At 46.8% G+C, this 27972-nt stretch overlaps 1 protein-coding gene across 1 annotated transcript; it reads right to left on the bottom strand.

Annotated features, from left to right (window-relative positions):
* Positions 1-461: 461 nt before the first annotated feature.
* Positions 462-27972, bottom strand: arrb1 (arrestin, beta 1). Its single transcript, XM_061720021.1, has 16 exons — positions 27673-27972; positions 18220-18250; positions 15950-16010; positions 15803-15847; positions 14356-14552; positions 14164-14223; positions 13961-14028; positions 13739-13874; positions 13132-13216; positions 12864-12936; positions 12647-12784; positions 12411-12494; positions 9953-9976; positions 9751-9821; positions 5844-5892; positions 462-2505 (listed from the first exon to the last, which is right to left on the bottom strand). Exons 1-16 carry the CDS (start codon positions 27690-27692, stop codon positions 2400-2402), a joined length of 1248 nt encoding a protein of 415 aa, XP_061576005.1. The 5' UTR covers positions 27693-27972; the 3' UTR covers positions 462-2399.

The raw sequence follows: 27972 nt of genomic DNA, 5'->3' as shown, positions 1-27972 counted from the left end.
GATCTGGTTCCTGACAGAGACGGCTACAGCGGTTGCTATGGCGACGCACAGAACTCAGCATGTAAATGCAGAGAGGCATGATGGGTAACGGTGAGGACAGAGGAGTTCTTTGTGTGTGTGTGTGTGTGTGTGTGTGTGTGTGTGTGTGTGTGTGTGTGTGTGTGTGTGTGTGTGTGTGTGTGTGTGTGTGTGTGCAGATACATGTCATGTGACAGTTAAGCTTATAAACTCTGACAAATCAGCTCTAATAATTGATCAATATCGATCATTGAATCTGCTGCTGATGTGCTGCAGTTCTGGTTCTGGCCACCAGAGGGAGACATAGATTCATCAGGAGGATTTAGGGTTTACGTTTGATATATTTTATATATTTTCACCTGATGAGGTTCATAAAATGTCCCCGTCCAGTTGTGATGGATGTAAAATGTAACCATGGAAACCAAAACTGTCCTTGTTGCCGACTGTAAATGTTTATTTCTGTAGTAAAATCTATTATTATTGCTCGTTAAAAAAATCCCACAGTGTCACAAATGTCCTTTAATTAAAGACGGTAAAATGTACACGTTTCCTCTTGACATCATCAAAATAAACACAACTGGAATGAAACTGCAGATACTAAGATTTGTGTCCTGTAACGTTCAGAACAACTCGGTTCCCTTGAGTCTAACGGTAAATATTAACGTCTTCCACCTTTTAATGCTCAATGTTTACATCAGGTTGTTAAATAAAATGTTTCACGTTTTCATCAAGTCTCCTGATAAAGTTCATCAACGATCATTTGAGGACCATTTTTAATATTTAAATCCCGTCCCAGAACCGTCAAGTGTTTTCATTTTAATTCTGTGGAAACCAGGAGAAGATAGACGTGTGTTTTGGCATAAATGACTCAGTTACAGCACTGGTGAACGCTGGGGCCCAGGATCCAGGAACTAGGGAACTAGGACTAGTTCCCTAATTCAATGAACTAGGGAACTAGGCCTAGTTCACAACCTAGTCCGCAAGGTCAATGAACTAGGGAACTAGGCCTAGTTCCCTGGTTCATGGACCTTGGGAACTATGCCTAGTTCACAGTCTAGTTCCCAAGGTCCCTGAACTAGGGAACTATGTCTATTTCAAGGCCTAGTTCCCAAGATCCATGAACTAGCGAACCATGTCTAGTTCCCTGGTCCATGAACTAAGGAATCATGTCTAATTCAAGGCCTAGTTCCCAAGGTTTATGAAGTAGGGAACTGGGCCTAGTTCCCTAGTTCCCAATGTCTATGAACTAGGGAACTAGGCTTTGGCATGTGTTGCAGGAGCCAGATGTGACCCAGATACTTTCAGGTAGTTTCCATGTTGAACTAGGCCGAGTTCCCTGGCCCAGGAACTAGGAAACAGGGCCTAGTTCCCTAGTTCATGGACCTTTTGGAACTAGGCTGTAAACTGACCCTAGTTCCCTTCTCGATGCCAGGTTTGGGCCCGGAGGTCAGGAACCGGACCCAGACCCGGGTTTTGGTTCGTTTTGGTCTAGTTTCCATGAGGTCTTGTTGCCGTGGGTTACAGCCGGTACTTGAAGGGCCAGATGTGCAGCTGGGATTCGGCCGGCACCTTCACCTGGAGCTAACGCTGTTAGTCGGGACAGAATCTGGGCCAGAGACGGCTGCAGGTACCGGCCCGGTTCGGCCTGAACATTCACTACACTTTGGAACCGGATAGCAACAAATGCTCAGCCCAGAAAACCAACATCAGTAATCAGTAATCAGTGGTCGTGGAAAAAGATTTCATTGTGGAGCCCAGCAGACATGACGAGAGTCTTTTTAAAGGGGTTTTGCCGAGTTTTGAGCAGAACTGTCTCAGGAGAAGGTTCTAGAACCTTCCAGAACCTTCCAGAACCTTCCAGAACCGACCCACATGACACCTTAAATACGACTTGAGTTCCTGTTCACGTCCTTCAGAATCATTTGATGGTAAGGATTTGAAACATGATCAACGGGGAACAACCGCTTCCTGAACGTTGGTGACATTAATCAAACACAGCACTGATATATTTCATGCACCGGTTCCTGGACCTGGTCCTGGTTCTTGGCGGGTCGGAACATCCTAGCAAAGTCCTTGTGGCTCCGGCGGTTAGAGGTTGTCGGTTCCACGGATCATCCAGAGTCGGCAGTTCTGCTGTTTTTTACGAAAAAACCTCCTGATACAAAACACGAATCAACCACGACGAGGCTGCGTATGCTAGCTAGCTTTGTACACCCCTGCGGGACGCAGGGAGGACGGACATGAACGACGTACAAACACGGCGCCACCGGTCGGTCGAGGGGCGTTGAAGTCCGGACCGAGGTTCCACCGGTACTACAGGTTGACCTCCGTTAGCTCCGTTAGCTCCACACTAGCAGCAGCGACGGCGCTGGCCGACGCCTCTATCTGTCGTCCAGCTTGGGAACGTCCACCGGCTCCTCCTCCTCCTCCTTGTCAGCTCCGATCAAACGTTGACGGGCGAAGTCTTCGAAGATGATGTCGTCGTCGCTGGGGAGGAGGAGACGGAGGTTAGTTAGCTGTTCCCAAACATCACATGCTAACAGCTAAACAACCCTGGTTCAACAACAACATATAACTTTGTATAGTTTGACATTTACTAAACACAACGATTGTTTGGGCAAAGGATCCGTCGTCCACCAGCCGACCAGATGGTGGTTGATTAGACGCTAACAAGACGATATGGTGGTGAGAGCAACACATGACCGTGTTGGTTCACTGGACGACCAACTGGGGATGCCCCGATACCGATACCAGTATCCGTATCGGGGCAATACTGGTACCAGTATCGGTATTGCCCCGATACTGGTACCAGTATCGGGGCAATACCAGTATCGGTTAATCTCCTCTTCATCCAATGTCGTCATGTTAACTTGTTCGTTGTTCTAATCTGCTACTGTTACTACCTCTACTACTAAATATTTAATCACTTTTCCAACTGTTGCCGGTACGATGCTCTCCTTGCGTACGACGCGGGCGACGTTGGGGTTGGTGGTGGACGAGAACGGACGCGAACGTGCCAAGGTGTCAAGAGGTTGTAATGGGGTCATTCTTCCAAACCGGTGCAATTTAGACATTGACATTCTCAAATTTTTTACCCAAATGTATTAATATTCTGAATACTTCACAACTTTAAGAACATATTAAAGTTGTAGAAAATCATATTTTCCCATTGCAAATCGTAATCATTTTTGGTCATTATTGTGGGATGTGGGCACTATTTGGCCTCAACTCCGTTATGGACACTATGGAATTGGTCTGAACTCTAATAAAACATATTATTGTAATTAAAACATAATTTTTCTATGAATCAGATGTCCCTCACTCTAATTCAATAATTGAGAACGTAAAAAATGCTGACAATATCACACATTTGCTCTTCCTCCACCTGAAATAGCATTTTTTTTAACCAAGGGCCTCCTGGACTTTGAGTTAAAGTTGTTTTAACTTCAGAATGTGAGTCAAAAAATTATATTTGTATGATCTTCTAAACATTTCAGACAACCTCCAACCATCAATAGATGATGTTTTCATAAACAATGATAAATAATTGATAAAAAATGTATACGTGTGACAGAGTTGAGCCTTGTGTGACGGAGTTGAAAATCGTAACGGAGTTGAGGAAACAAACAAAGCTTACCATACCAATCTTTTTTAAACTGTCAAATCTACCCTCAGATTTTCTATACAGTCTGTCCAGAAAAAGTAAGTCTCTAGGCCATTCCAGCCAGAAGTTATGACGGTTTAAACACTTATGCTCAACTCCGTCACATTCAAACATGTAACGGAGTTGAGTGTGACGGAGTTGGATTTTTTCCTCAAGATGACCGCTGCTCCCCACATGGTGGGTAACAAAGGAGCACATGGCATGCATGAAATTAAGGTATAATATGTATACTTACAATGACAGATATAAATTTGAAAAAACAATACCTCTCTATCTTTTTTTCATGTAACTGAGTTGAGTTGTTATGATTGACGACCACAGTATCACAGTATAGATCACTGAAATAAGTTATGAAAGAGCACACTTAAATTTTGTCTGAAGTCTGTTGTCTGAAGACTTGTATGATGCAACTTCCTGTTTGTGATTTCATATGGACTGGTCCAATTTTCGGGGAAGGAGAGGGGGGTAATGATTTGTGGGACGGAGTTGAGCGAATACTAGGGGACGGGACTAAGTACTGTGATTTTACTGAAAAATCATAAATATATTTTGAACAAAAATATTGCAAACAAAAAAGCACAGACAGATGCACATTTTGATGTGGTCATTTATGTTCTTTATCTCCATTATATTGTCCATATCACAAGTACACTTTCATGGAAGGCTATTGGGGACATGAAAAAATAGGTGGTGTCAGCTGGAAAAAAGACACGTAATTTCTGATAGAAACTTAGTATTTATATATGTTTTATACTGTATTAAAGGGGACATCTTTGTGCATAAGGAGAGATGCTAAACATAGATTTTGGTGAAAGATTGGATAAAATACACTTATAAACATCAATGGGACAGGAAATGCACCGGTTTGGAAGAATGACCCAATGGACGCTGTCATCCGTCTCAAATCTACAGACCTGCATCAAATCTTTTTTCAAAACATTTGTAACAAGGCCAGTAGAAATGGCTGGCCGAGGAATGCTAAAGCTACATCAGCAGGTACAGATGTTCCAAAAAAGTTGTAAAGCTCCCATGGATAAGATTACTAGAATTGTGTGTCCAAACAATTTTTATTAATGATAGAAGTCATCATTTGCTAAGTAGATAACTATGTCAATGGCGGCTCCTTATGGCTTGCAGTAACTTAAATGTGCAAAACTCCTTTAGACATTTACACGAACATAACTTACAAAAATGCTTACAAAATAGAACTGTAATACATTCATATGCCTGAATTAAATTTTAATGCATTTAAATAAATAATAAAATCTTTGGCTTGTCTCACTATTTTGAAATATTGCTTTGTACATCATTTGTTGACCTTGTGACACTACGTCTTGTGAAAAGAACAATTACAGTATGTTTAGTGGTGTTTTAAATTCTGTCAGGGGCAAATACTTCATATAAAAGGGAAAGCCATCTCGTGCTGTAGCTCACTCATGGTGACAAACGTCTGGGCCGTGTAAAATTGTTCGCTGCTATCATGATTAAATACCGAGAAATAATGGATCTGATAGGCGAGGTGTCCAGATGTTTCTATGGGGCTAATTAAAATGTGAACACATTGTTGTAAAGGCAGTAAATTCAGAGAATGGGAATAAGGAAAAATGATCTTTTCAGATAGCAGATGGCAGTGAAGTAGTTTTGAGGTTTTCACTTTGTTCTTTTGTTGCCCCATGTCCATTGATGTTTGTTTTCAACACAGGCTTTACGTTTACTGCTCGTCTGCTATTGTCGGGACGACGTCTGGACGTTTCAAAGGAAGCGTCAACGAGGCGGGAGACCAAACATTTCCTCGTTGGCCTCATCATCCGGTCTTGGGAAGATTGACCACCCCGTGGTTTTATTAGCACCTGAATGTTGGTCAGATGTTTAAAACCTGCTCTTAGCTCTGAAAGCAGCGTCAGCGTTAGCCACATGACGGTTCTCTCCTCCTAACCGGAACAAAGAATCGGTCTCTGAAGTGCAGAGTTTCTGCTGACTAAGAGTTTCCAGTTTACAGCTCATTTCCTGCAGCAGCTTCCTCGGCAGGAAACATTAGGAAACATTAGGACGCATTAAGATGGAGGCCCAGGAGACGCTTCACCGCCGCTAACGCTGCAGCCAATCAGAGCCGCCGGCTGGCTCTGCCTCGGCCAATCAGAGAAGAGGAGACGCTGCTTACTTTGTGTCAAACTGGATCAGGTTTGTGTCGATCGGAGCTTCATCTGGAGCTGAAAGAGAAACAGAGAAAGAGCTTCAGTGAGGCGTTCAGGGCCCGCTGGACTTCAGACATAAGGAGCTTCAGGAGCTGAGGCGACTGAGAATAAAGTTGTAATATTACGAGAATAAAGTTGTAATAGAATAAAGTCTTAATATTATGAGAATAAAGTCGTAATTTACGAGAATAAAGTCGTAATTTACGAGAATAAAGTCGTAATTCATGAGAATGGTATTCTCGCAACATTAAGACTTTATTCTCGTAATTTTATGACTTAAGGAGCCTCCGTGGGGCATTCAGGGCCCGCTGGACTTCAGACATAAAGAGATTCAGTGAGGCGTTCAGGGCCCGCTGGACTTCAGACATGAGGAGCTTTGGTGAGGCGTTCAGGGCCCGCTGGACTTCAGAAATGTCAAGTACAAGTACAAGTTTTAGTTTCCCGCTCTAAAATCAAAATGTCTAATCTTAAACGAGTTTATATAAAAAACAACAAGGTGTATCTGCATAAATGTGGTTTTGAACTGAAGGTAGAAGGTGAGATTCCTGCAGGAAACCACCACTTTATTACTGTGAAACACCAAAAGTGAGACTGAAGTCAGAGTTGGGCTGTTTTCAACTGCTAGCTAAGTGAGTTTTGCTAAGTGCCACTTAGCCGCTACTTATATAAATGCTGTTTTATTAAGACTTACTTTGTGGACTAAAACGTTACTGAAGCTTAATTGCTGTTGTCGGCGCTTTTGATAAAAGCTTCTGATAAATGGGATGTTTTAGTCTGAGTGGATCGTTTTTATCCTGTTAGCATCTGTGGAGACTTAAATCAATAATAGACCTTTTCCACCAAACCGGTTGCAGTGCTGGTTCTGGTTCACAACTTGTTCAACTTGGAACCAGCTGAGAACCGGTTGGGCTGCCTTGGAACCGGTTCTTCTGGTCCAGCAAAGAGTTGGTGCTACCAGAACCAGCCCTGGAACAGGTTTGGTGGAAACGGGTTAAAGGAGGCTAACAGTTGCAGCTTATCTGCCGTCTTGTAATATCACTTCAAACTAAAAAAGACAGTAACAGACGGTGTGACCCGTCTGAGTCGGCCTGAAGGGTTGAATGTTGCTCTGTAGGAGCAGCTAGCAGAAACTACGTATCTCCTGGTTGAACGTTGCTAGCCAGAGTTATTTGGACATGGCTAGTCGGATGACTGCTAGTTTGTGAGCCACTAGTTCAGCCAGAGCAGCCTGTTATTCTGGTGCTACCACCTACGTCCAGACCCCACCCTTCAAGGTTTGGTTGGCCAGACCACTGGTCAACTAGCTCTGGCTAGCAACCCTCCAACTAGCTCTGACTAGCAACCCTCCAACTAGCTCCAACTAGCAACCCTCCAACTAGCTCTGGCTAGCAACCCTCCAACTAGCTCCAACTAGCAACCCTCCAACTAGCTCTGGCTAGCAACCCTCCAACTAGCTCTGACTAGCAACCCTCCAACTAGCTCGGACTAGCAACCCTCCAACTAGCTCTGACTAGCAACCCTCCAACTATCTCTGACTAGCAACCCTCCAACTAGCTCTGGCTAGCAACCCTCCAACTAGCTCTGACTAGCAACCCTCCAACTAGCTCTGACTAGCAACCCTCCAACTAGCTCTGGCTAGCAACCCTCCAACTAGCTTGGACTAGCAACCTTCCTACTAGCTCTGACTAGCAACCCTACAACTAGCTCTGACTAGCAACCCTCCAACTAGCTCGGACTAGCAACCCTCCAACTATCTCTGACTAGCAACCCTCCAACTATCTCTGGCTAGCAACCCTCCAACTAGCTCTGGCTAGCAACCCTCCTACTAGCTCTGACTAGCAACCCTACAACTAGCTCTGGCTAGCAACCCTCCAACTAGCTCTGACTAGCCAAACCAGAAGCTAACAGCTAGCCACCCCGTGCGTGTGCATGTGAGGAGTTCAGCCAGAGCACCGGCCGTCCTTATTTCAGATGTTGCTAGCAATGGGACAGCCGCCACAACGATGGACAAACAAGCTTGTGATTAATTCAGTTAGTTAGTGCTTCGCTATAAAGAGCTAAAACAGCAGAGTAACTCTTATCTTAAAGATTCTAGCTTGTTGGGACTGTAGTCTGCCTTGAAGGACCTGGAACCAACATTGGCAGGGGCTTGTCCGGGATCACTAAACTGAAGATTGGTCACGATGCACTGGCCCAGAACCAGAACCAGAACCAGTCCTGGAACTGGTTTGGTGGAAACGGGGTATAAGAGGCCAACAGTTGCAGCATATCTGCAGCATATCTTCAACCTAACAAAGTATAACTATTTTACAGGCAGTAACAGACTGTGTGACCCGTCTGAGTCGGCCTGAAGGGTTGAACATTGCTCTGTAGGAGCAGCTAGTAGAAACTACGTATCTCCTGGTTGAATGTTGCTAGTCAGAGTTAGTTGGACGTGGTTAGCAGGATGACTGCTAGTTTGTGAGCCACTAGCTGCTGCTAGTCGGATATCTCTAGCCTAGCCTCGCGGCTAGGCTAGTTCTGGTGGAGCTCAGCAGACCTCCAGCACCGAGCCTCGTTTCAGACGTCGTCGTCTCAGTGGTGACATCAGAATTCAGACGTGAGTTAGCATCATAGGTTAGCGTGACCAAGCTAAAATATCTAAAGTGGGCGTGTCCAATCTGACAATGATCATAAATTATTCCTTTGTTTGATTCAGCAACATTCAGTGAGTTTACATGGGGAGTTTAATTCCTCTTTAATTCAGAATTAAAATTAAATCCGATTTAAAGGAGCTCGAGGCTCCTTTTAAGAAATGAGACTCTCTAGCGCCACCCTTCACCACGACGGCCGTCGGGGGTACTGCAGCCAACAGTGAAGCCGGCACGGGAGAACGGGGAGAACGTGCATGCAGCGTCATGTGACGTCACATCCACAGCCCAGCGCGGGAAATTCGGGACCGAATTGCAGCACATTTTGCAGCACACAGCCTGTTCAAGGTAACAGAGAGATACACTAGAGGAATCATTCTTTTTGGTTTGGAACGCTTCATCTGACATTATTACTAGAAAACTTAAAACATATACAGATTTTTTTCATAAATCCTGCCACAATCCGGCCTCATGCTCCTTTAAAATGAGTAAAAATTACCATGTAAACACCTAATTCCGAATGAAAATGGCCATTCCTAATTAAACTTAATTCCGAAGTAAGTGGCTGGTTTAGTCCGCGATCATGTATACACTCATTCCGCTTTAAATTAATTCCGGTCTTTCTTTCTGCTCGTTCCCTCCCCCGTCTGTCTCCATGACGCTTATATTCCACTGGGCTGGTTTTCCAAACAAAGTTTCAAGATGCAGCAGCAGTAAACGCTGGTCAAGAGCAGAGACCATTTATTTAATAAATAGAAATCATTAAAAGAACAGATGGAAACAGGAAACATCAAAATGGTGATCTTTTCAAAGTTGTAGCGGCTAAGTTAGTTTTTCTTCCGGTAGTTTAAGTTCCGGTCCCCCCCCTATCCAATCAGAACCTTCCCAACCCCCAGACCTGGAGAGGAATTGGATAAAGCCCATCAAACGTGTTTCCATGGAAATCTCAATCCCTAATTAATATTTCCATGTAAACTTGAAGGAAAATAGTTTAATTCTGAATTATTTAATTCGGAATAATTAATTCGGAATTAAAAAACATCATGTAACCGTGGCCAATGCAACAATGAATCTCAACAGCATTTAAGATGCTTGACCCTCAATTCTGATCAAGGAAGTCGTTTGGGGGCTCGTCCGGGACCTCCAAACTGAAGACTGGTCACCATGGAAACCACGTTCATGTGCAGGAATCGGTGGTTCCTCAGGAGGTTTTTCCAGGACCGGCCAGACGGAGGAAACTCACCGTCTCGGTAGAAAGAATCCTCCAGCGGCTTCGGGTGCATCAGCGTGAACGGCAGCTCCACGGAGACGTCACTGAAAAACACAGCAGTGGTGGGTGATACAGCCCATAATAATAACATAATCTGTCCGCAAGCCGCTCAGGAGTTTAGCAGCGACGGGTTCAGGTGACCTTTGTGATTATCAGGTGTGTTTCTGGAAGTTACCTGGCAGCCAGATCTCCCAGGAGCCTGAAATCACAACATTTAGCACCGTTAGCTTCACCGCGGCAGGGACGGGGAGTCACAGCAGAACTGAGCTTTAAAGTCAAACTCTGGCTCGTTTTCTTAGTTCTTTTAGACAGAAAATCCAAACTGGGATCATTTTGCAGTTATTAATTCCAGACTTTAGAGTTACAAAAGGGTTTTATCACCAATTTGCAAGTTTATGAGTCATAATTGTTGAGTTTTATCTAAAATATGTTTCTGCTTTTCTGACTAAAAAGTCAGAATTTCTTTTGTTTCTTGGGCACATCAATCCAGAGGAGGAGGATGGATGGATGGATGATGGATGGAGAACGAGGGAGAACGAGGGAGTCTCCAGGAGAACGAGGGAGTCCCCAGGAGAACGAGGGAGTCCCAAGGAGAACGAGGGAGTCCCCAGGAGAACGAGGGAGTCCCCAGTAGAACAAGGGAGTCCCCAGTAGAACGAGGGAGTCCCCAGGAGAACGAGGGAGTCCCCAGGAGAACGAGGGAGTCCCCCAGGAGAACGAGGGAGTCCCCAGGAGAACGAGGGAGTCCCCAGGAGAACGACGGAGTCTCCAGGAGAACGAGGGAGTCCCCAGTAGAACAAGGGAGTCCCCAGTAGAACGAGGGAGTCCCCAGGAGAACGAGGGAGTCCCCAGGAGAACGAGGGAGTCCCCCAGGAGAACGAGGGAGTCCCCAGGAGAACGAGGGAGTCCCCAGGAGAACGACGGAGTCCCCAGGAGAACGAGGGAGTCCCCAGGAGAACGAGGGAGTCCCCAGGAGAATGAGGGAGTCCCCAAGAGAACGAGGGAGTCCCCAGGAGAACGAGGGAGTCTCCAGGAGAACAAGGGAGTCTCCAGGAGAATGAGGGAGTCCCCAGGAGAATGAGGGAGTCCCCAGGAGAATGAGGGAGTCCCCAAGAGAACGAGGGAGTCCCCAGGAGAACGAGGGAGAACGAGGGAGTCTCCAGGAGAACGAGGGAGTCCCCAGGAGAACGAGGGAGTCCCCAGGAGAACGAGGGAGTCCCCAGGAGAACGTGGGAGTCCCCCAGGAGAACGAGGGAGTCCCCAGGAGAACGAGGGAGTCCCCAGGAGAACGAGGGAGTCCCCAGGAGAACGAGGGAGTCCCCCAGGAGAACGAGGGAGTCCCCAGGAGAACGAGGGAGAACGAGGGAGTCCCCAGGAGAACGAGAGAGTTCCCAGGAGAACGAGGGAGAACGAGGGAGTCCCCAGGAGAACGAGGGAGAACGAGGGAGTCCCCAGTAGAACAAGGGAGAACGAGGGAGTCTCCAGGAGAACGAGGGAGAACGAGGGAGTCCCCAGGAGAACGAGGGAGTCCCCAGTAGAACGAGGGAGAACGAGGGAGTCCCCAGGAGAACGAGGGAGAACGAGGGAGTCCCCAGGAGAACGAGGGAGTTCCCAGGAGAACGAGGGAGAACGAGGGAGAACGAGGGAGTCCCCAGGAGAACGAGGGAGTCCCCAGGAGAACGAGGGAGTTCCCAGGAGAACGAGGGAGAACGAGGGAGAACGAGGGAGAACGAGGGAGTCCCCAGGAGAACGAGGGAGTTCCCAGGAGAACGAGGGAGAACGAGGGAGAACGAGGGAGTCCCCAGGAGAACGAGGGAGTTCCCAGGAGAACGAGGGAGAACGAGGGAGAACGAGGGAGTCCCCAGGAGAACGAGGGAGTCCCCAGGAGAACGAGGGAGTCCCCAGGAGAACGAGGGAGTCCCCAGGAGAACGAGGGAGTCCCCAGGAGAACGAGGGAGTTCCCAGGAGAACGAGGGAGTTTCCAGGAGAACGAGGGAGTCCCCCAGGAGAACGAGGGAGTCTCCAGGAGAACGAGGGAGTTCCCAGGAGAACGAGGGAGTCCCCAGGAGAACGAGGGAGTTCCCAGGAGAACGAGGGAGTTCCCAGGAGAACGAGGGAGTGCACATGTTCGTGTTACCGTGATCAGGGGACCAGGGTTATAATAGTTTTGAATTTTTCATTTTAGTTTATTTTTATTTAGTTTTGACTTTTTCTCCTTCAATTCAGTTAGTTTTAATTCGTTTTTAGCGTGGGTTTGATAGTTTTTATTAGTTTTTATATTTTCAAAAATGCTTAGTTTTAGTTTAGTTTTTATTCGTTTTAGTTTTGACGTCACGGACCGTGAGGCGTTAAGGTGCCGTAGCTGCCAGTTGGAGAGAAACGGCCAGAGCAGAATAAATTGATCATACCATATATGTCTTATATTGACAGGGACGAAAACGGAGGAAATTATATCACGCAATATAGTTTCAGTTAGTTATCGTTTTTGTCTTTTAATTTTCGTTTTTATTTAGTTCAGTTAACGTCATTGTTTTTTCAATTTTCGTTTTCGTTATTTCCTTCGTTTTCGTGAATAACTCTGCCGTGAGTTGGACTTTAAAGCTCGTCTGAGTAGGTAATACCAGAGTACCGACCCGCCTCTCGACACCACCAGCTTCACCTTGACCTTGTAGGACACGATGATGCCCAGAATCTCCCTGTTGGCTCCGTCCTTCAAGCTGTTGACACAAAACACAGAAAACACTAGTCATCAGCATATCTGCCTCGGACCGATGAGGGCGACCCGGGCGGGGAGGGTGATGAGGGCGACCCGGGCGACGAGGGCGACCCGGGCGACGAGGGCGACCCGGGCGACCCGGGCGACACTCACAGCGTGCTGGACGCCAGGTTGGTGTCCTCGTGCTTCAGCTTCCCGTCCAGCGCCAGGCCCCGTTTCTCCCGGTTGGTGGCCAGGAACGGCGTCAGCGTGAACACCTTGCAGAAGGTGGAGCTGGGAGCAACGACGTCGCTGAGGAGAGAAGAAGATTCAGCTGAATGATCGGAAACAGAGTCTCCAGAATCGGTGTTGGTGAACGATGGAAACTCACTCCGACTCCTCGACGGCCACCGGACATTTGTACTGCGCCGTGTTGAACAGGCAGATGTCGGCGTACTGTCGTACTGCGGAGACACAGACCAGCGTTAGCACGCAGACCAGCGTTAGCAGCGTTAGCACAGACAAGCGTTAGCAGCGTTAGCACGCAGACCAGCATTAGCACGCAGACCAGCGTTAGCACGCAGACCAGCGTTAGCACGCAGACCAGCGTTAGCAGCATTAGCACAACCCAGCGGGAACCGGGGGGGGGAACCACGTACCCGAGATCTTCATCTTCTTCACCGTCTTGTTGGTGTTGTTGGTGACGTGAACGTTGACGCTGATCGGCTCGCCGTGGTAGTAGATCTGCAGGAGACAGAGAATCTGTTACCATAGCAACCTCAGGTCAGGACACGCCCCCAACACCCCCGTTACCATAGCAACCTCAGGTCAGGACACACCCGTTACCATAGCAACCTCAGGTAAGGACACACCCCCAACACCCCCGTTACCATAGCAACTTCAGGTCAGGACACACCCCCGTTACCATAGCAACCCATGTAGCTAGACGAGAGCAACCAAGATCTAGTTTCCAGATTGAATTGTACAAAGTAAATTGTAAATTGTGAATTGACTTGTTACCTCCTTGTCCAGGGTTAGGGTTATGGTTGTCATGGTTACAGTAACAAGTGTTATCTCCTTGTCCAGAGTTAGGGTTATGGTCGTCATGGTTACGGTAACAGGTGTTACCTCCTTGTCCAGAGTTAGGGTTACGGTCGTCATGGTTACAGTAACAGGTGTTACCTCCTTGTCCAGAGTTAGGGTTATGGTCGTCCTGGTTACAGTCGTCATGGTTACGGTCGTCATGGTTACAGTAACAGGCGTTACCTCCTTGTCCAGAGACGCCTCCAGGTGCAGCGGTTTGTCCGACATCAGGAATTGCCTGGTGGTCTCGGCCGTCGGTTGAGGACCCGCTTTCTCCGGAGCAAACTGGACCTTCCTGATGACCAGACGCACCGAGTTCCTGGAGGACAAGGACACGGCATCACCAGGGAGGGACCGCGGCCCCCCAGGGTCTACCGGGGGGGGGGGCAGCCGACTACCTCTTACCTTTTGTGGATCTTTTCTTCCACGTTTTCTGCACAGAAAGCTTTGACCTCGAAGTCGACGCCGCAGGCCTGAGGAGAAACATCTGGATCAGTAGGAGCAGGGATGGATTATTATTATTATTACTATTATTATTATTATTATTATTATTATTATTATTATTATTATTATTATTATTATTAGTTTAGAGCAGAGGAAGCACCAACCTTCCCCGTGTCCTCGGGTCCCGGCTGCAGGGTGACGGAGCAGGGAAGGTTCAGGGGGATCTGGAAGAAACAAGGACCTGATTCAGACCCGGGGGGCGTGGCCTAGCAGAGATATGGTCTAGCAGAGAGGTGGGCGTGGCCTAGCAGAGAGTGGGCGTGGCCCAGCAGGGAGTGGGCGTGGCCTGGAAGTACCTGGAAGGTGAAGGGGTGGGCGTGGTCTCCCAGCTTCTTCATCAGTCGTTCCTGGAGGCGCGTCAGACTCGTCTTCTGCTCGGCTAGCGGAGGAAACGCCTGGACGTTAGCGAGGAACAGATCCTTCCGGAAGGTCAAGCCCAGCACGTCCAGGTCCTCGCGGCCGTAGCGGAACGCGCAGGTTAGCGTCACGAACACTGGAAACACAACCGCAGGTTAGTGTCACGAACACTGCAGACACAACCTCAGGTTAGCGTCACCAACACTGGAAACACAACCGCAGGTTAGCGTCACCAACACTGGAAACACAACCGCAAGTTAGCGTCACAAACACTGGAAACACAACCGCAGGTTAGCGTCACCAACACTGGAAACACAACCTCCGGTTAGCGTCACGAACACTGGAAACACAACCTCAGGTTAGCGTCACAAACACTGCAGACACAACCGCAAGTTAGCGTCACAAACACTGGAAACACAACCGCAGGTTAGCGTCACCAACACTGGAAACACAACCGCAGGTTAGCGTCACGAACACTGGAAACACAACCGCAGGTTAGCGTCACCAACACTGGAAACACAACCTCAGGTTAGCGTCACGAACACTGGAAACACAACCGCAGGTTAGCGTCACCAACACTGGAAACACAACCGCAGGTTAGCGTCACCAACACTGGAGACACAACCTCAGGTTAGCGTCACGAACACTGGAAACACAACCTCAGGTTAGCGTCACCAACACTGGAGACACAACCTCAGGTTAGCGTCACCAACACTGCAGACACAACCTTCCATCAACAGGTCTGTGTGTAGCACGATGCTAACAAGCTAAAACATCAGCAGGGTCCTAGAGAAGCAGCTTCTCCTGCCTATAAAAGTGTTAGAAAAGCTTTTCTGAACCATCCGGAGTCCAACAATCTACAATTGTTAGTGCGATAAAATGATTCCCATGACGTGAGTCATGTGACTAAAAAACAGAAAAACAAGCTAGCTAGCTGTTTAAGAGAAGAAAATTAATTGTGAAATTGACTTGGCTATTTCCTATTTAACGCTAGTTGGACCTGAAGGATAAATTAGTGACAATAACGAAGTCTAAAGCTGGAGATTGTAACGTTCCAGCTCGGCCTAACGTTACTCCTTCCACGTCTGACGAGGACAAAGTTTCATCAACCGTAAACACATGTAGCTAATAACCCAGTCAGGAATTGGTTAATAAGGTGATATAATCAGAATAAAAAACACATTCAAAAGTTATTATGAAGCAGGCTTAAAACTTGACACAAATTTGAAAAAATCAGAATTCCAAGCGGGTTTTTCCCTGCTCTGTTTTTCTCTCATCCAAGGGATGAAAAAGGTTGAATATTCCTGGTGTAAGATATTTAGAGGGATCAGGGGCTCCAGAACGGCTCCCTGAGGAACCCCACGGTGGTAAACTAGGGGTTTGTACCTTTCCTCTCCTTCAGGTACTCCGGGTCGATCAGAACCACGCCGTCTGGAAAAGACAGGAAGAGAAGGTGAAGACGGACCGGACTAATCGGACTAGACCGGACTAGACCGGATTAGACCGGACTAACCGGACTAGAGTTCTGCTCACCAACAGGCTCCACCAGGTCCACCTGGTCCACGAAGTCCCTCTTTCCCAGGTAGACGGTGAGCTGAGGAAAAAGAACAGGGGTCAACAAAAGGACCGGATCTGGCAAAGCAAAGCAAAGCAAAGCAAAGCAAAGCAAAGCAAAGCAAAGCAAAACAAAGCAAATTAAAGCAAGGCAAATCAAGCAACCTGATCTCACAAAAATCTGTGAAATTCCCACAACCTCTCACCACTATTTTCCGTGATATATACACGGAAAATGGTATAATTCCGTGTGAGCACCACTGATATTGTACCATGCAAAATCAATGGGATCCGTTGTTGTGATACACGGATTATTACATTATTATTATTTATATATTATTCTTTGTTATAGTGGCTAAATTATGAGTTTTTGTCGCGCTTTTTGTCGCGCAAGGTACTGTTTGTTACTGTCAGTTTGTAAAAGCATGTTTTTAACGCTGTTTTAGCAGTGTTTTATTGAGGTTTTAATGGGAGCACCACGGATATAGTACTATGCGAAGTCAATGGGATCTGTCACCCGATTTGACTGCTGTCATACCATTGAATGAAGGACAAAACGATAACAATCATCCCATAGATATGGGCCAGTAGGGCCCTACTCTAGCTACTAGTAGTCGCAGGAGGCTGTTATCACCCCTTTCTATGGCTAACCCCATGTTATTAATGCTCAGTAGGCACATGAGTTTTGTTATGAAGCTCACACCTCACCTCCCTTTTTTATGTATTTAGCTAGAATTTTAAAACCTGAACAATAGAATTCAACGTAAAATGCCTTTATGTGTTTTTTATTCAAAAAACACACAAAAAAGGCCCAAAAAAGGCACCACGGTGACCTTTGGCACTTCCGAAGGTCGCATGGATCTGGACCTCGGCACAGTGGATGAGAGTCACCTCCTGATACCGAGTCTAGATTTTCAGCCTCCTAGCTCAAAGCGTTAGTGAACTATGCAAAAAAAGACACGAAATAGGCTTTGCAGGCCCGAAAAGCAACAGACGCGGTGACCTTTGCAACTTCGGAAGGTCACACAGATCTGAAACTCGGCACAGTGGATGAGGGTCACCTCCTGATACAGAGTCTAGAATTTCAGAGAACTAATTAAAACGGATGTCCTTAACATGAACCTATTGTATTATCGAATTATCAAGGACACTTTCGTGTTTTTGTGTTTAGAAATGTTAAAGATATTAAAAGAAAACCATAACACAATGAGGAAAATACTGTGGCGAACAAGTCGTGCCCAGAGCGTCTCGAACCACAGTCTCCCAGACCACAGTCAACTGCACTAACCAGTCGGCCAAATGCTGATGTGTTGCCCAGGCAGGCAAGGCCTTATCTTATCTGTGGTCGTTACATTATGTTCCAAAAAGTATTGTTTTTAATGGACAAGATCCGGCAGTTTACGTTGAACTCTATTGTTCAGGTTTTAAAATTCTAGCTAAATACATAAAAAAGGGAGGTGAGGTGTGAGCTTCATAACAAAACTTCTGTGCCTACTGAGCATTAATAACATGGTTAGCCATAGAAAGGGGCGATAAGGAGGTGTGAGCTCCATAGCAAGCATTAATAACATGGGGTTAGCCATAGAAAGGGGCGATAACAGCCTCCTGCGCCTACTAGTAGGTAGAGTAGGGCCCTACTGGCCCATATCTATGGGATGATTTTTATCGTTTTGTCCTTCATTCAATGGTATGACAGCAGTCAAATCGGGTGACGGATCCCATTGACTTTGCATAGTACTATACCCGTGGTGTTCCCATTAAAACCTCAATAAAACACTGCTAAAACAGCGTTAAAAACATGCTTTTACAAACTGACAGTAACAAAGAGTACCTTGCACGACAAAAACTCATAATTTAGCCACTATAACAAAGAATAATATATAAATAATAATAATGTCATAATCCGTGTATATATCACGACAACGGATCCCATTGACTTTGCATGGTACAATATCACACGGGTGCTCCCACGGAATTATACCATTTTCCTTGTATATACCATGGAAAATAGTGGTGAGAGGTCGTGGGCATTTCACGGATTTTTGTGAGATCAGGTTGAAATCAAGGCAAGGCAAGGCTAGGCTAGGCTAGGCAAAGCAAAGCAAAGCAAAGCAAAGTAAAGCAAAGCAAGGCTAGATCACTTGTAGAACACAATTCAAAGTTTTTACAGCTACATAAAATCCCAAGAGAAATAAAACCATTATTTGAATTAAAAAGGAAGATAAAACTTAGGAAAACTAAGAACTCACCTTTCCATTAGGACTGGCTTTCTTGAAGACTCTGGAAAGAAGAGAAGAACCAATCAGTCGTTCCCTGGATCATCCATCCATCCATTGTCCGTCCGTCCATCCATCCATCCGTCCGTCCATCCATCCATCCATCCGTCCGTCCATCCATCCATCCATCCATCCATCCATCCATCCATCCATCCATCCATCCATCCATCCATCCATCCATCCATCCATCCATCCATCCATCCATCCATCCATCCATCCATTATCCATCCATCCATCCATCCATCCATCCATTATCCATCCATCCATCCATCCATCCATCCATCCATCCATCCATCCATCCATCCATTCATTCATTCATTCATTCATTCATTCATTCATTCATTCATCCATCCATCCACATCCATCCATCCATCCATCCATCAGTCATCTCCATGTTAATGATGAATTAGCATCTCCATTAGCACTGGGCGTTGTTCCGGGAAACCGCTGGGGCTGCTGGGAGCTCGATGACGTCATCACCATCAACTCTGCAATTACTGCTAATAGAGTTCAACGCCAAGAATCAGGACCAAAGGGGGAACAACTTTTAACACCAAGGAAACCAGAACTCATGTTTAATAACCTTCCCACCATCAGCAGAACCAGGACCAGCTGATCAGAGCAGAGACTAACGCTGTAAACACATTAAAGATTCATCGGTCGGATGTGCAGTCCAACTCTAAGTGGAACCACTTAGAGATGCAGATCTGGAAACGTCGGAGCGGCTGGCAGGACGAGACCGGAGCCAGTAAAGGAGAAGGGTTTCACTTCCTGGTCCAAACCGGCAGCACGAGCAGCTTTTAGAGGCTCCATATCACGATAAGAGGCTTGATATCACGATAAGAGACTGTTAAGATTCTACAAGTCAGCATTCAGGATAAGAGTTCATCACTTCACACAACAGAACAATAAAGAACTAAACAAAGTTACAAAGAAGAGTTTGAGGCCACGTTTCCACATAGCCGGGTATTTACAAAAACTGATATTTCCCCCTCAGCACTTCCTGCAGTTGGGAGGGGGAGTTGTTACCACGTAACGACTCCCCCTCCCAACGGCAGGAAGTGCTGCTGTTACCATGGTAACAACTCCCCCTCCCAACGGCAGGAAGTGCTGCTGTTACCATGGTAACAACTCCCCCTCCCAACGGCAGGAAGTGCTGCTGTTACCATGGTAACAACTCCCCCTCCCAATGGCAGGAAGTGCTGCTGTTACCATGGTAACAACTCCCCCCACCAATGGCAGGAAGTGCTGCTGTTACCATGGTAACAACTCCCCCTGCCAACGGCAGGAACTGCCGTGTGGCTCTGAGTAGTACGTCCAAATTAATGCATACTACTGATATTACACTTATACTATTTTTTTTGAGTATATCCTGTTTAGTACGGCATTTCGGACACGCCGTAAACTCTGCTACCGCTAGCAGAACTAAAGACCCGGGGTCCTGGTACAGAACCCTGTGGTACTCCTCGCTCAGGACGATCCATGTTTCCATGGCGACGGTCCATCCCAGACACCTCAGAGTCCACAGATGTTTGGACAACAGGAAGTACCTTCACGCTAACCCGGAGAGGGCTAACGTGAAGCTTCCATTTCCAAGTTTCACCTGTGAATGTATCTGTGTTTCCATGGTAACCATTGTGTGTGTGTGGGTGTGTGAGTTAGGAATGGGTGATATTTTACCGTTCACGATAAACCGTCAAAAAAATTCCCCACGGTAAGAATTTGTATCTCACGGTAAAAACGATAAATTCCCGTTGATGACGTTTTTGTGTAAAACTGATTTATGGTTCTGAGAAGAAAGAAAGAGAGAAAGAAAGAAAGAGAGAAAGAAAGAAAGAAAGAAAGAAAGAAAGAAAGAAAGAAAGAAAGAAAGAAAGAAAGAAAGAAAGAAAGAAAGAAAGAAAGAAAGAAAGAAAGAAAGAAAGAAAGAAAGAAAGAAAGAAAGAAAGAAAGAAAGAAAGAAATCCCTAGTGTGAGTGACTTTAACAACCTCACACTGTAAAGCTGTAGCAGGTCAGAAACAAGCCGCCTCGTTCCTTCTGACCGACGGCTGTTTCAGTCCATTAATGTCTCATAAATGTGGAATAATGATCCCAAATCTGACTTTGCGTGGTTTTAGTTACATCTATAAATGTTAAAAGTCTCCAAAGACGTTTTGTTTGGAGGATTCAGCGGCTCTTTGGTTGATGTTGTGTTTAAACTGCAGCAGATCAATAAGAGTCTCAGTCCCCTGATCGATCAGGACGCTCCGCTAACAGCTGATCGATATCCGACTGTGGTGTCAGTGAAGGAGGACGTGAGTGAAGACTCCCCCGACGACGCCGCGGTCCATTCAGGACGGTTGTCACGATGCGGTTGTAGTCGGACCCAGACGCAGGAGAGACGCAGGAGTTCCAAAAACTTTGATTTATTTAACTTGGAACAAAACCAAAGTGCTGCTGAGCAGGATACAAAAAAGCCAGAACTCAAACAAGAACCAAAAACTACAAAAGCCTTGGAGGACTTGGAAAAACACGGAGGGAGGAAACAGTCCGGACCAGCAGGGAAAGAAAAGACTAGATATACACGAGGGTTGACGAGAGACAGGTGGAGACGATCAGGGCAGGTGGAAACAGGAAGGTCAAACCGGAACTGAAACACAAAGACATGGGCTTCAAAATAAAACAGGAAGTAACAACGGGTGCGTCCAGGACCACCACTGGAACAGGGACGGGTGGGTCCGGGACCACCACTGGAACAGGGACGGGTGTGTCCAGGACCACCACTGGAACAGGGACGGGTACGTCCGGGACCACCACGGGAACAGGGACGGGTGTGTCCGGTACCACCACTGGAACAGGGACGGGTGCGTCCGGGACCACCACTGGAACAGGGACGGGTGCGTCCGGGACCACCACTGGAACAGGGACGGGTGTGTCCGGGACCACTGGAACAGGCTTCAACCAGAACTGGAGAACCAGTATATTCCGTCTCAGCGAGCTGATTTATTAGAGAATACGACACTCGGAACTTTGCTGACGTGGAGTAACAAGTTCTTGCCCGGCCACCCCCGTAATGACCCGGTTTAACGAGTTCTGGCCCGAGTTCCGGCCCCAATGACCCTGTAACGAGTTCTGGCCCGGGTCCAGCTGGACTCAGATCTTTTACGAGCACTTAGAACTTCAGCAGCTGATGTTGAACAAATACGAGGCAGTAAAACCTGACGGTTCATGGAAGAGTTCTGGTCCGGGGAGGTTTTCGTCTCTAGACTACAGCACTACAGAACCTCCCGGTCAGCCCACGTGGATCCCTGGCCCCCCGGGAGTCGGCCCCCCTAAGAACCCGCCGGCCCCCGGGAGCTGCTCTGTATGGGGGTCCGGTCCCCAGACTCGTTAGTATTCTCCGGCGGTTCCTCCGGATCACGAGACACAGCAGCTCCTTCCTCTCTGGGGGGAACCGGATCACGGAACAGGAACTGGAACCAGGACTAGTTTTTTTATTTAATTTCAATTTTATTTATATAGCGTCTAATACAACAAAGGTTGTCTCTAGACGCTTTCCAGAGACCCAGAACATAAACCCCCGAGCAATTATTACATAAACAATGGCAGGTAAAAACTCCCCTAGTGGGAGAAAAACCTTAAGCCAAACAGTGGCAAGAAAAACTCCCCTTTAGGAGGAAGAAACCTGGACCAGGACCAGGCTCATAAGGGGGGACCCTCCTGCCGAGGGCCAGACTGGTGGGTCTGGGACGGCAACAGCACAGCAGGCAGGTGGAAGCAGCAACGGGATGACCAGGGGTGGGGACCGCAGGCCAGCACGCAGCTCCCGAAGCTCCGGCCCAATCATCAAGTTCCAGGTTGGGGTGCAGGGTCGGGGAAAGGTTGAGAAGGGGCAGGGCCAGGGAGAGGAGTCTTGACGGACAAACCTCTCCCCTGCCTGCCCGGGCCGTTACCCTGCCCCTCTCACTCCCACGCTGCAGGTTCCGGTGTCCGGCAAAGGATGCTGCAACATGGACAAAAGAGAGAAAAGGGAGGAGAAGGGGGGGCCAGCACAAGAAACTACAGGAGCAACTCTAACACACTAGAGTTTACACTACCTAGAGATTTACCAACACCAGCTAGAGGTTTACTAAACACTAACTATAGGCTTTACTAAACAGAAAGGTTTTAAGTTTAGTTTTAAAGGTGGAGGTGGTGTCAGCCTCCTTAACCCAGATTGGAAGTTGGTTCCAAAGTAATGGTGCCTGATAGCAGAACGCCCGCCCTCCAAATCTACATTTGGATACTCAAGGAACTACGAGTAAACCTGCACTCTGAGGACGGAGAGCTCTGCCAGGAACATAAGGCACTATCAGGTCTTGTAAATACTGCGGAGCTAAGCCGTTTTGGGCTTTATACGCAAGTAATACAATTTTAAATTGGATTCTGAATTTTACGGGTAAACAATGGAGCGACGCTAACACTGGAGAGACGTGGTCTTTACCAGGACTAGTAGAGTTGAAACCAGGACTAGTAACTGAATCCAGGACTAGTAGAACTGAAAACAGGACTAGTAGAACTGAAACCAGGACTAGTAGAACTGGAACCAGGACTAGTAGAACTGAAACCAGGACTAGTAGAACTGAAAACAGGACTAGTAGAACTGAAACCAGGACTAGTAGAACTGGAACCAGGACTTGTAGAACTGAAACCAGGACTAGTAGACCTGAAACCAAGACTAGTAGACCTGAAACCAGGACTAGTAGAACTGAAACCAGGACTAGTAGACCTGAAACCAGGACTAGTAAACCTGAAACCAGGACTACTAGAACTGAAACCAGGACTAGTAGAGCTGAAACTAGGACTACTAGAACTGAGACCAGGACTAGTAGAACTGAAACCAGGACTAGTAGAACTGAAACCAGGGCTAGTACAACTGAAACAAGGAATAGTAGAACTGAAACCAGGACTGGTAGAACTGAAACCAGGACTAGTAGAACTAAAACTAGGACTAGTAACTGAAACCACGACTAGTAGAACTGAAACCAGGACTAGTAGATCTGAAACCAGGACTAGTAGAACTGAAACCAGGACTAGTAGAACTGAAACCAGGACTAGTAGACCTGAAACCAGGACTAGTAGAAACCAGGACTAGTAACTGAAACAAGGACTAGTAACTTAAACCAGGACTAGTAGAAACCAGGACTAGTAGAGTTGAAACCAGGACTAGTAACTGAAACCAGGACTAGTAGAACTAAAACCAGGACTAGTAACTGAAACCAGGACTAGTAGAACTGAAACCAGGACTAGTAGAACTGAAACCAGGACTAGTAGAGCTGAAACCAGGACTAGTAACTGAAACCAGGACTAGTAGAACTGAAACCAGGACTAGTAGAGCTGAAACCAGGACTAGTAGACCTGAAACCAGGACTAGTAGAGCTGAAACCAGGACTAGTAACTGAAACCAGGACTAGTAGACCTGAAACCAGGACTAGTAGAGCTGAAACCAGGACTAGTAGACCTGAAACCAGGACTAGTAACTGAAACCAGGACTAGTAACTGAAACCAGGACTAGTAGAGATGAAACCAGGACTAGTAGATCTGAAACCAGGACTAGTAGAACTGAAACCAGGACTAGTAGATCTGAAAACAGGACTAGTAGAACTGAAACCAGGACTAGTAACTGAACCCAGGACTAGTAACTGAAACCAGGACTAGTAGACCTGAAACCAGGACTAGTAGAACTGAAACCAGGACTAGTAGAGCTGAATCCAGGACTAGTAGACCTGAAACCAGGACTAGTAGATCTGAAACCAGGACTAGTAGAACTGAAACCAGGACTAGTAGAACTGAAACCAGGACTAGTAGAACTGAAACCAGGACTAGTAGATCTGAAACCAGGACTAGTAGATCTGAAAACAGGACTAGTAGAACTGAAACCAGGACTAATAACTGAAACCAGGACTAGTAACTGAAACCAGGACTAGTAGATCTGAAACCAGGACTAGTAGAACTGAAACCAGGACTAGTAGAACTGAAACCAGGACTAGTAGAAACCAGGACTAGTAGAACTGAAACTAGGACTAGTAGAACTGAAACCAGGACTAGTAACTGAAACCAGGACTAGTAGATCTGAAACCAGGACTAGTAACTGAAACCAGGACTAGTAGAACTGAAACCAGGACTAGTAGAACTGAAACCAGGACTAGTAACTGAAACCAGGACTAGTAACTAAAACCAGGACTAGTAGATCTGAAACCAGGACTAGTAACTGAAACCAGGACTAGTAGAACTGAAACCAGGACTAGTAGAACTGAAACCAGGACTAGTAGAGATGAAACCAGGACTAGTAACTGAAACCAGGACTAGTAGAACTGAAACCAGGACTAGTAGACCTGAAACCAGGACTAGTAGATCTGAAACCAGGACTAGTAGAGCTGAAACCAGGACTAGTAACTGAAACCAGGACTAGTATAACTGAAACCAGGACTAGTAACTGGAACCAGGACTAGTAGAACTGAAACCAGGACTAGTAGAACTGAAACCAGGACTAGTAACTGAAACCAGGACTAGTAGAACTGAAACCAGGACTAGTAGAACTGAAACCAGAACTAGTAACTGAAACCAGGACTAGTTACTGAAACCAGGACTAGTAGAACTGAAACCAGAACTAGTAACTGAAACCAGGACTAGTTACTGAAACCAGGACTAGTAGAACTGAAACCAGGACCAGGACTAGTAGAACTGAAACCAGGACTAGTAGACCTGAAACCAGGACTAGTAGAGCTGAAACCAGGACTAGTAGAGCTGAAACCAGGACTAGTAGAACTGAAACCAGGACTAGTAACTGAAACCAGGACTAGTAGAGCTGAAACCAAGACTAGTAGAACTGAAACCAGGACTAGTAACTGAAACCAGGACTAGTAGAACTGAAACCAGGACTAGTAACTGAAACCAGGACTAGTAACTGAAACCAGGACTAGTAGAACTGAAACCAGGACTAGTAGAACTAAAACCAGGACTAGTAACTTAAACCAGGACTAGTAGAAACCAGGACTAGTAGAACTGAAACCAGGACTAGTAGAACTGAAACCAGGACTAGTAGAACTGAACCAGGACTATTCAATTCAATTCAATTTTATTTATATAGCGTCTAATACAACAGAGTTGTCTCTAGACGCTTTCCAGAGACCCATACCCAGAACATGACCCCCGAGCAATTATTACATAAACAATGGCAGGTAAAAACTCCCCTAGTGGGAGAAAAACCTTAAGCCAAACAGTGGCAAGAAAAACTCCCCTTTAGGAGGAAGAAACCTTGAGCAGGACCAGGCTCGTTAGGGGGGACACTCCTGCCGGGGGTCAGACTGGTGGGTCAGGGACGTCAACAGCACAGCAGGCAGGTGGAAGCAGCAACGGGATGACCAGGGGTGGGGACCGCAGGCCAGCAGGCAGCTCCCGAAGCTCCGGCCCAATCAGCAAGTCCCAGGTTGGGGTGCAGGGTCAGGGAAAGACTTGTAACTGAAACCAGGACTAGTAACTGAAACCAGGACTAGTAGAACTGAAACCAGGACTAGTAGAACTGAAACCAGGACTAGTAGAACTGAACCAGGACTAGTAGAACTGAAACCAGGACTAGTAACTGAAACCAGGACTAGTAACTGGAACCAGGACTAGTAGAACTGAACCAGGACTAGTAACTGGAACCAGGACTAGTAACTGAAACCAGGACTAGTAGAGCTGAAACCAGGACTAGTAGAAACCAGGACTAGTAGAACTGAAACCAGGACTAGTAACTGGAACCAGGACTAGTAACTGAAACCAGGACTAGTAGAGCTGAAACCAGGACTAGTAGAGCTGAAACCAGGACTAGTAGAACTGAAACTAGGACTAGTAACTGAAACCAGGACTAGTAGACCTGAAACCAGGACTAGTAGAACTGAAACCAGGACTAGTAGAGCTGAAACCAGGACTAGTAGAGCTGAAACCAGGACTAGTAGACCTGAAACCAGGAATAGTAGAACTGAAACTAGGACTAGTAACTGAAACCAGGACTAGTAGACCTGAAACCAGGACTAGTAGAACTGAAACCAGGACTAGTAGACCTGAAACCAGGACTAGTAGAACTGAAACCAGGACTAGTAGAGCTGAAACCAGGACTAGTAGAACTGAAACTAGGACTAGTAACTGAAACCAGGACTAGTAGACCTGAAACCAGGACTAGTAGAACTGAAACCAGGACTAGTAGAGCTGAAACCAGGACTAGTAGAGCTGAAACCAGGACTAGTAGAGCTGAAACCAGGAATAGTAGAACTGAAACTAGGACTAGTAACTGAAACCAGGACTAGTAGACCTGAAACCAGGACTAGTAGAACTGAAACCAGGACTAGTAGACCTGAAACCAGGACTAGTAGAACTGAAACCAGGACTAGTAGAGCTGAAACCAGGACTAGTAACTGAAACCAGGACTAGTAGAACTGAAACCAGGACTAGTAGAACTGGAACCAGGACTAGTAGAACTGGAACTAGGACTAGTAACTGAAACCAGGACTAGTAGAACTGAAACCAGGACTAGTAGAACTGAAACCAGGACTAGTAACTGAAACCAGGACTAGTAGACCTGAAACCAGGACTAGTAGAACTGAAACCAGGACTAGTAGAACTGAAACTAGGACTAGTAACTGAAACCAGGACTAGTAGACCTGAAACCAGGACTAGTAGAACTGAAACCAGGACTAGTAGACCTGAAACCAGGACTAGTAGAACTGAAACCAGGACTAGTAGACCTGAAACCAGGACTAGTAGAAACCAGGACTAGTAAAACTGAAACCAGGACTAGTAGAGCTGAAACCAGGACTAGTAACTGAAACCAGGACTAGTAGACCTGAAACCAGGACTAGTAGATCTGAAACCAGGACTAGTAGAGATGAAACCAGGACTAGTAAACCTGAAACCAGGACTAGTTTCAGATCTGTTCCAGTCCTCTACTGGAACAGGACCTGCAGGTCCAGATCCAGACCCAGGTGGTCTTCAGGGTCTAAAACAACCCCCCTCCCACTTCCTGTCTGCCTGGACTTTCAAAATAAAAGACAAGATGGTCCCAAAGTGACATTAACGACGTTGAATATTCACAACAAACCCGTCGGCGTTGCTACGGAAACGTCCCCCTCCACGAGGGTCTGACACGACGTTATGTAACCGACACAGACACACACACACACACACACACACACGGGCCGAACGACAGAGAGAGAGAGAGAGAGAGGGACTCCCAACATGGTAAAGAACCAGGATGACGTGAAAAAAAAACGCTCAGTGGAAACATGGAAACATCCATCAGGGTGTGTTTCTGCTGCACACACACACACACACACACACACACACACACACACACACACACACACACACACACACACACACACACACACACACACACACACACACACACACACACACTCACTCCTACCTGGTTCCTTTATCTCCCATCCTGACGACCAGAGCAGCGACGGCAGCCGGAGATCCAGAGACGGAGGAGGAAGAAGAGGAGGATGGAGGGAGGATGGAGGGATGAAGGGGGGATGCCGTTGCCGTGGAAACTGAGGGAGGATGTGTGTGTGTATGTGTGTATGTGTGTGTGTGTGTGTGTGTGTGTCTCAGGAAGCCTTTGTCATGCCGTCAGAATCATCTTCAACGGAGGAAAAACCTCCTTCTGCTGCGAGTGAAGCAGCGGCGACTGAAGCCTCCGCTCTGCTGCTCCTCCTCTTCT

The sequence above is a fragment of the Cololabis saira genome, chromosome 4 (genome assembly GCF_033807715.1).
Source record: "Cololabis saira isolate AMF1-May2022 chromosome 4, fColSai1.1, whole genome shotgun sequence".
NCBI classification, from domain to species: Eukaryota; Metazoa; Chordata; class Actinopteri; order Beloniformes; family Belonidae; genus Cololabis; species Cololabis saira.
Note: the sequence above shows the minus strand (reverse complement) of the source record. Positions and strands in the feature narration are given on the sequence as shown.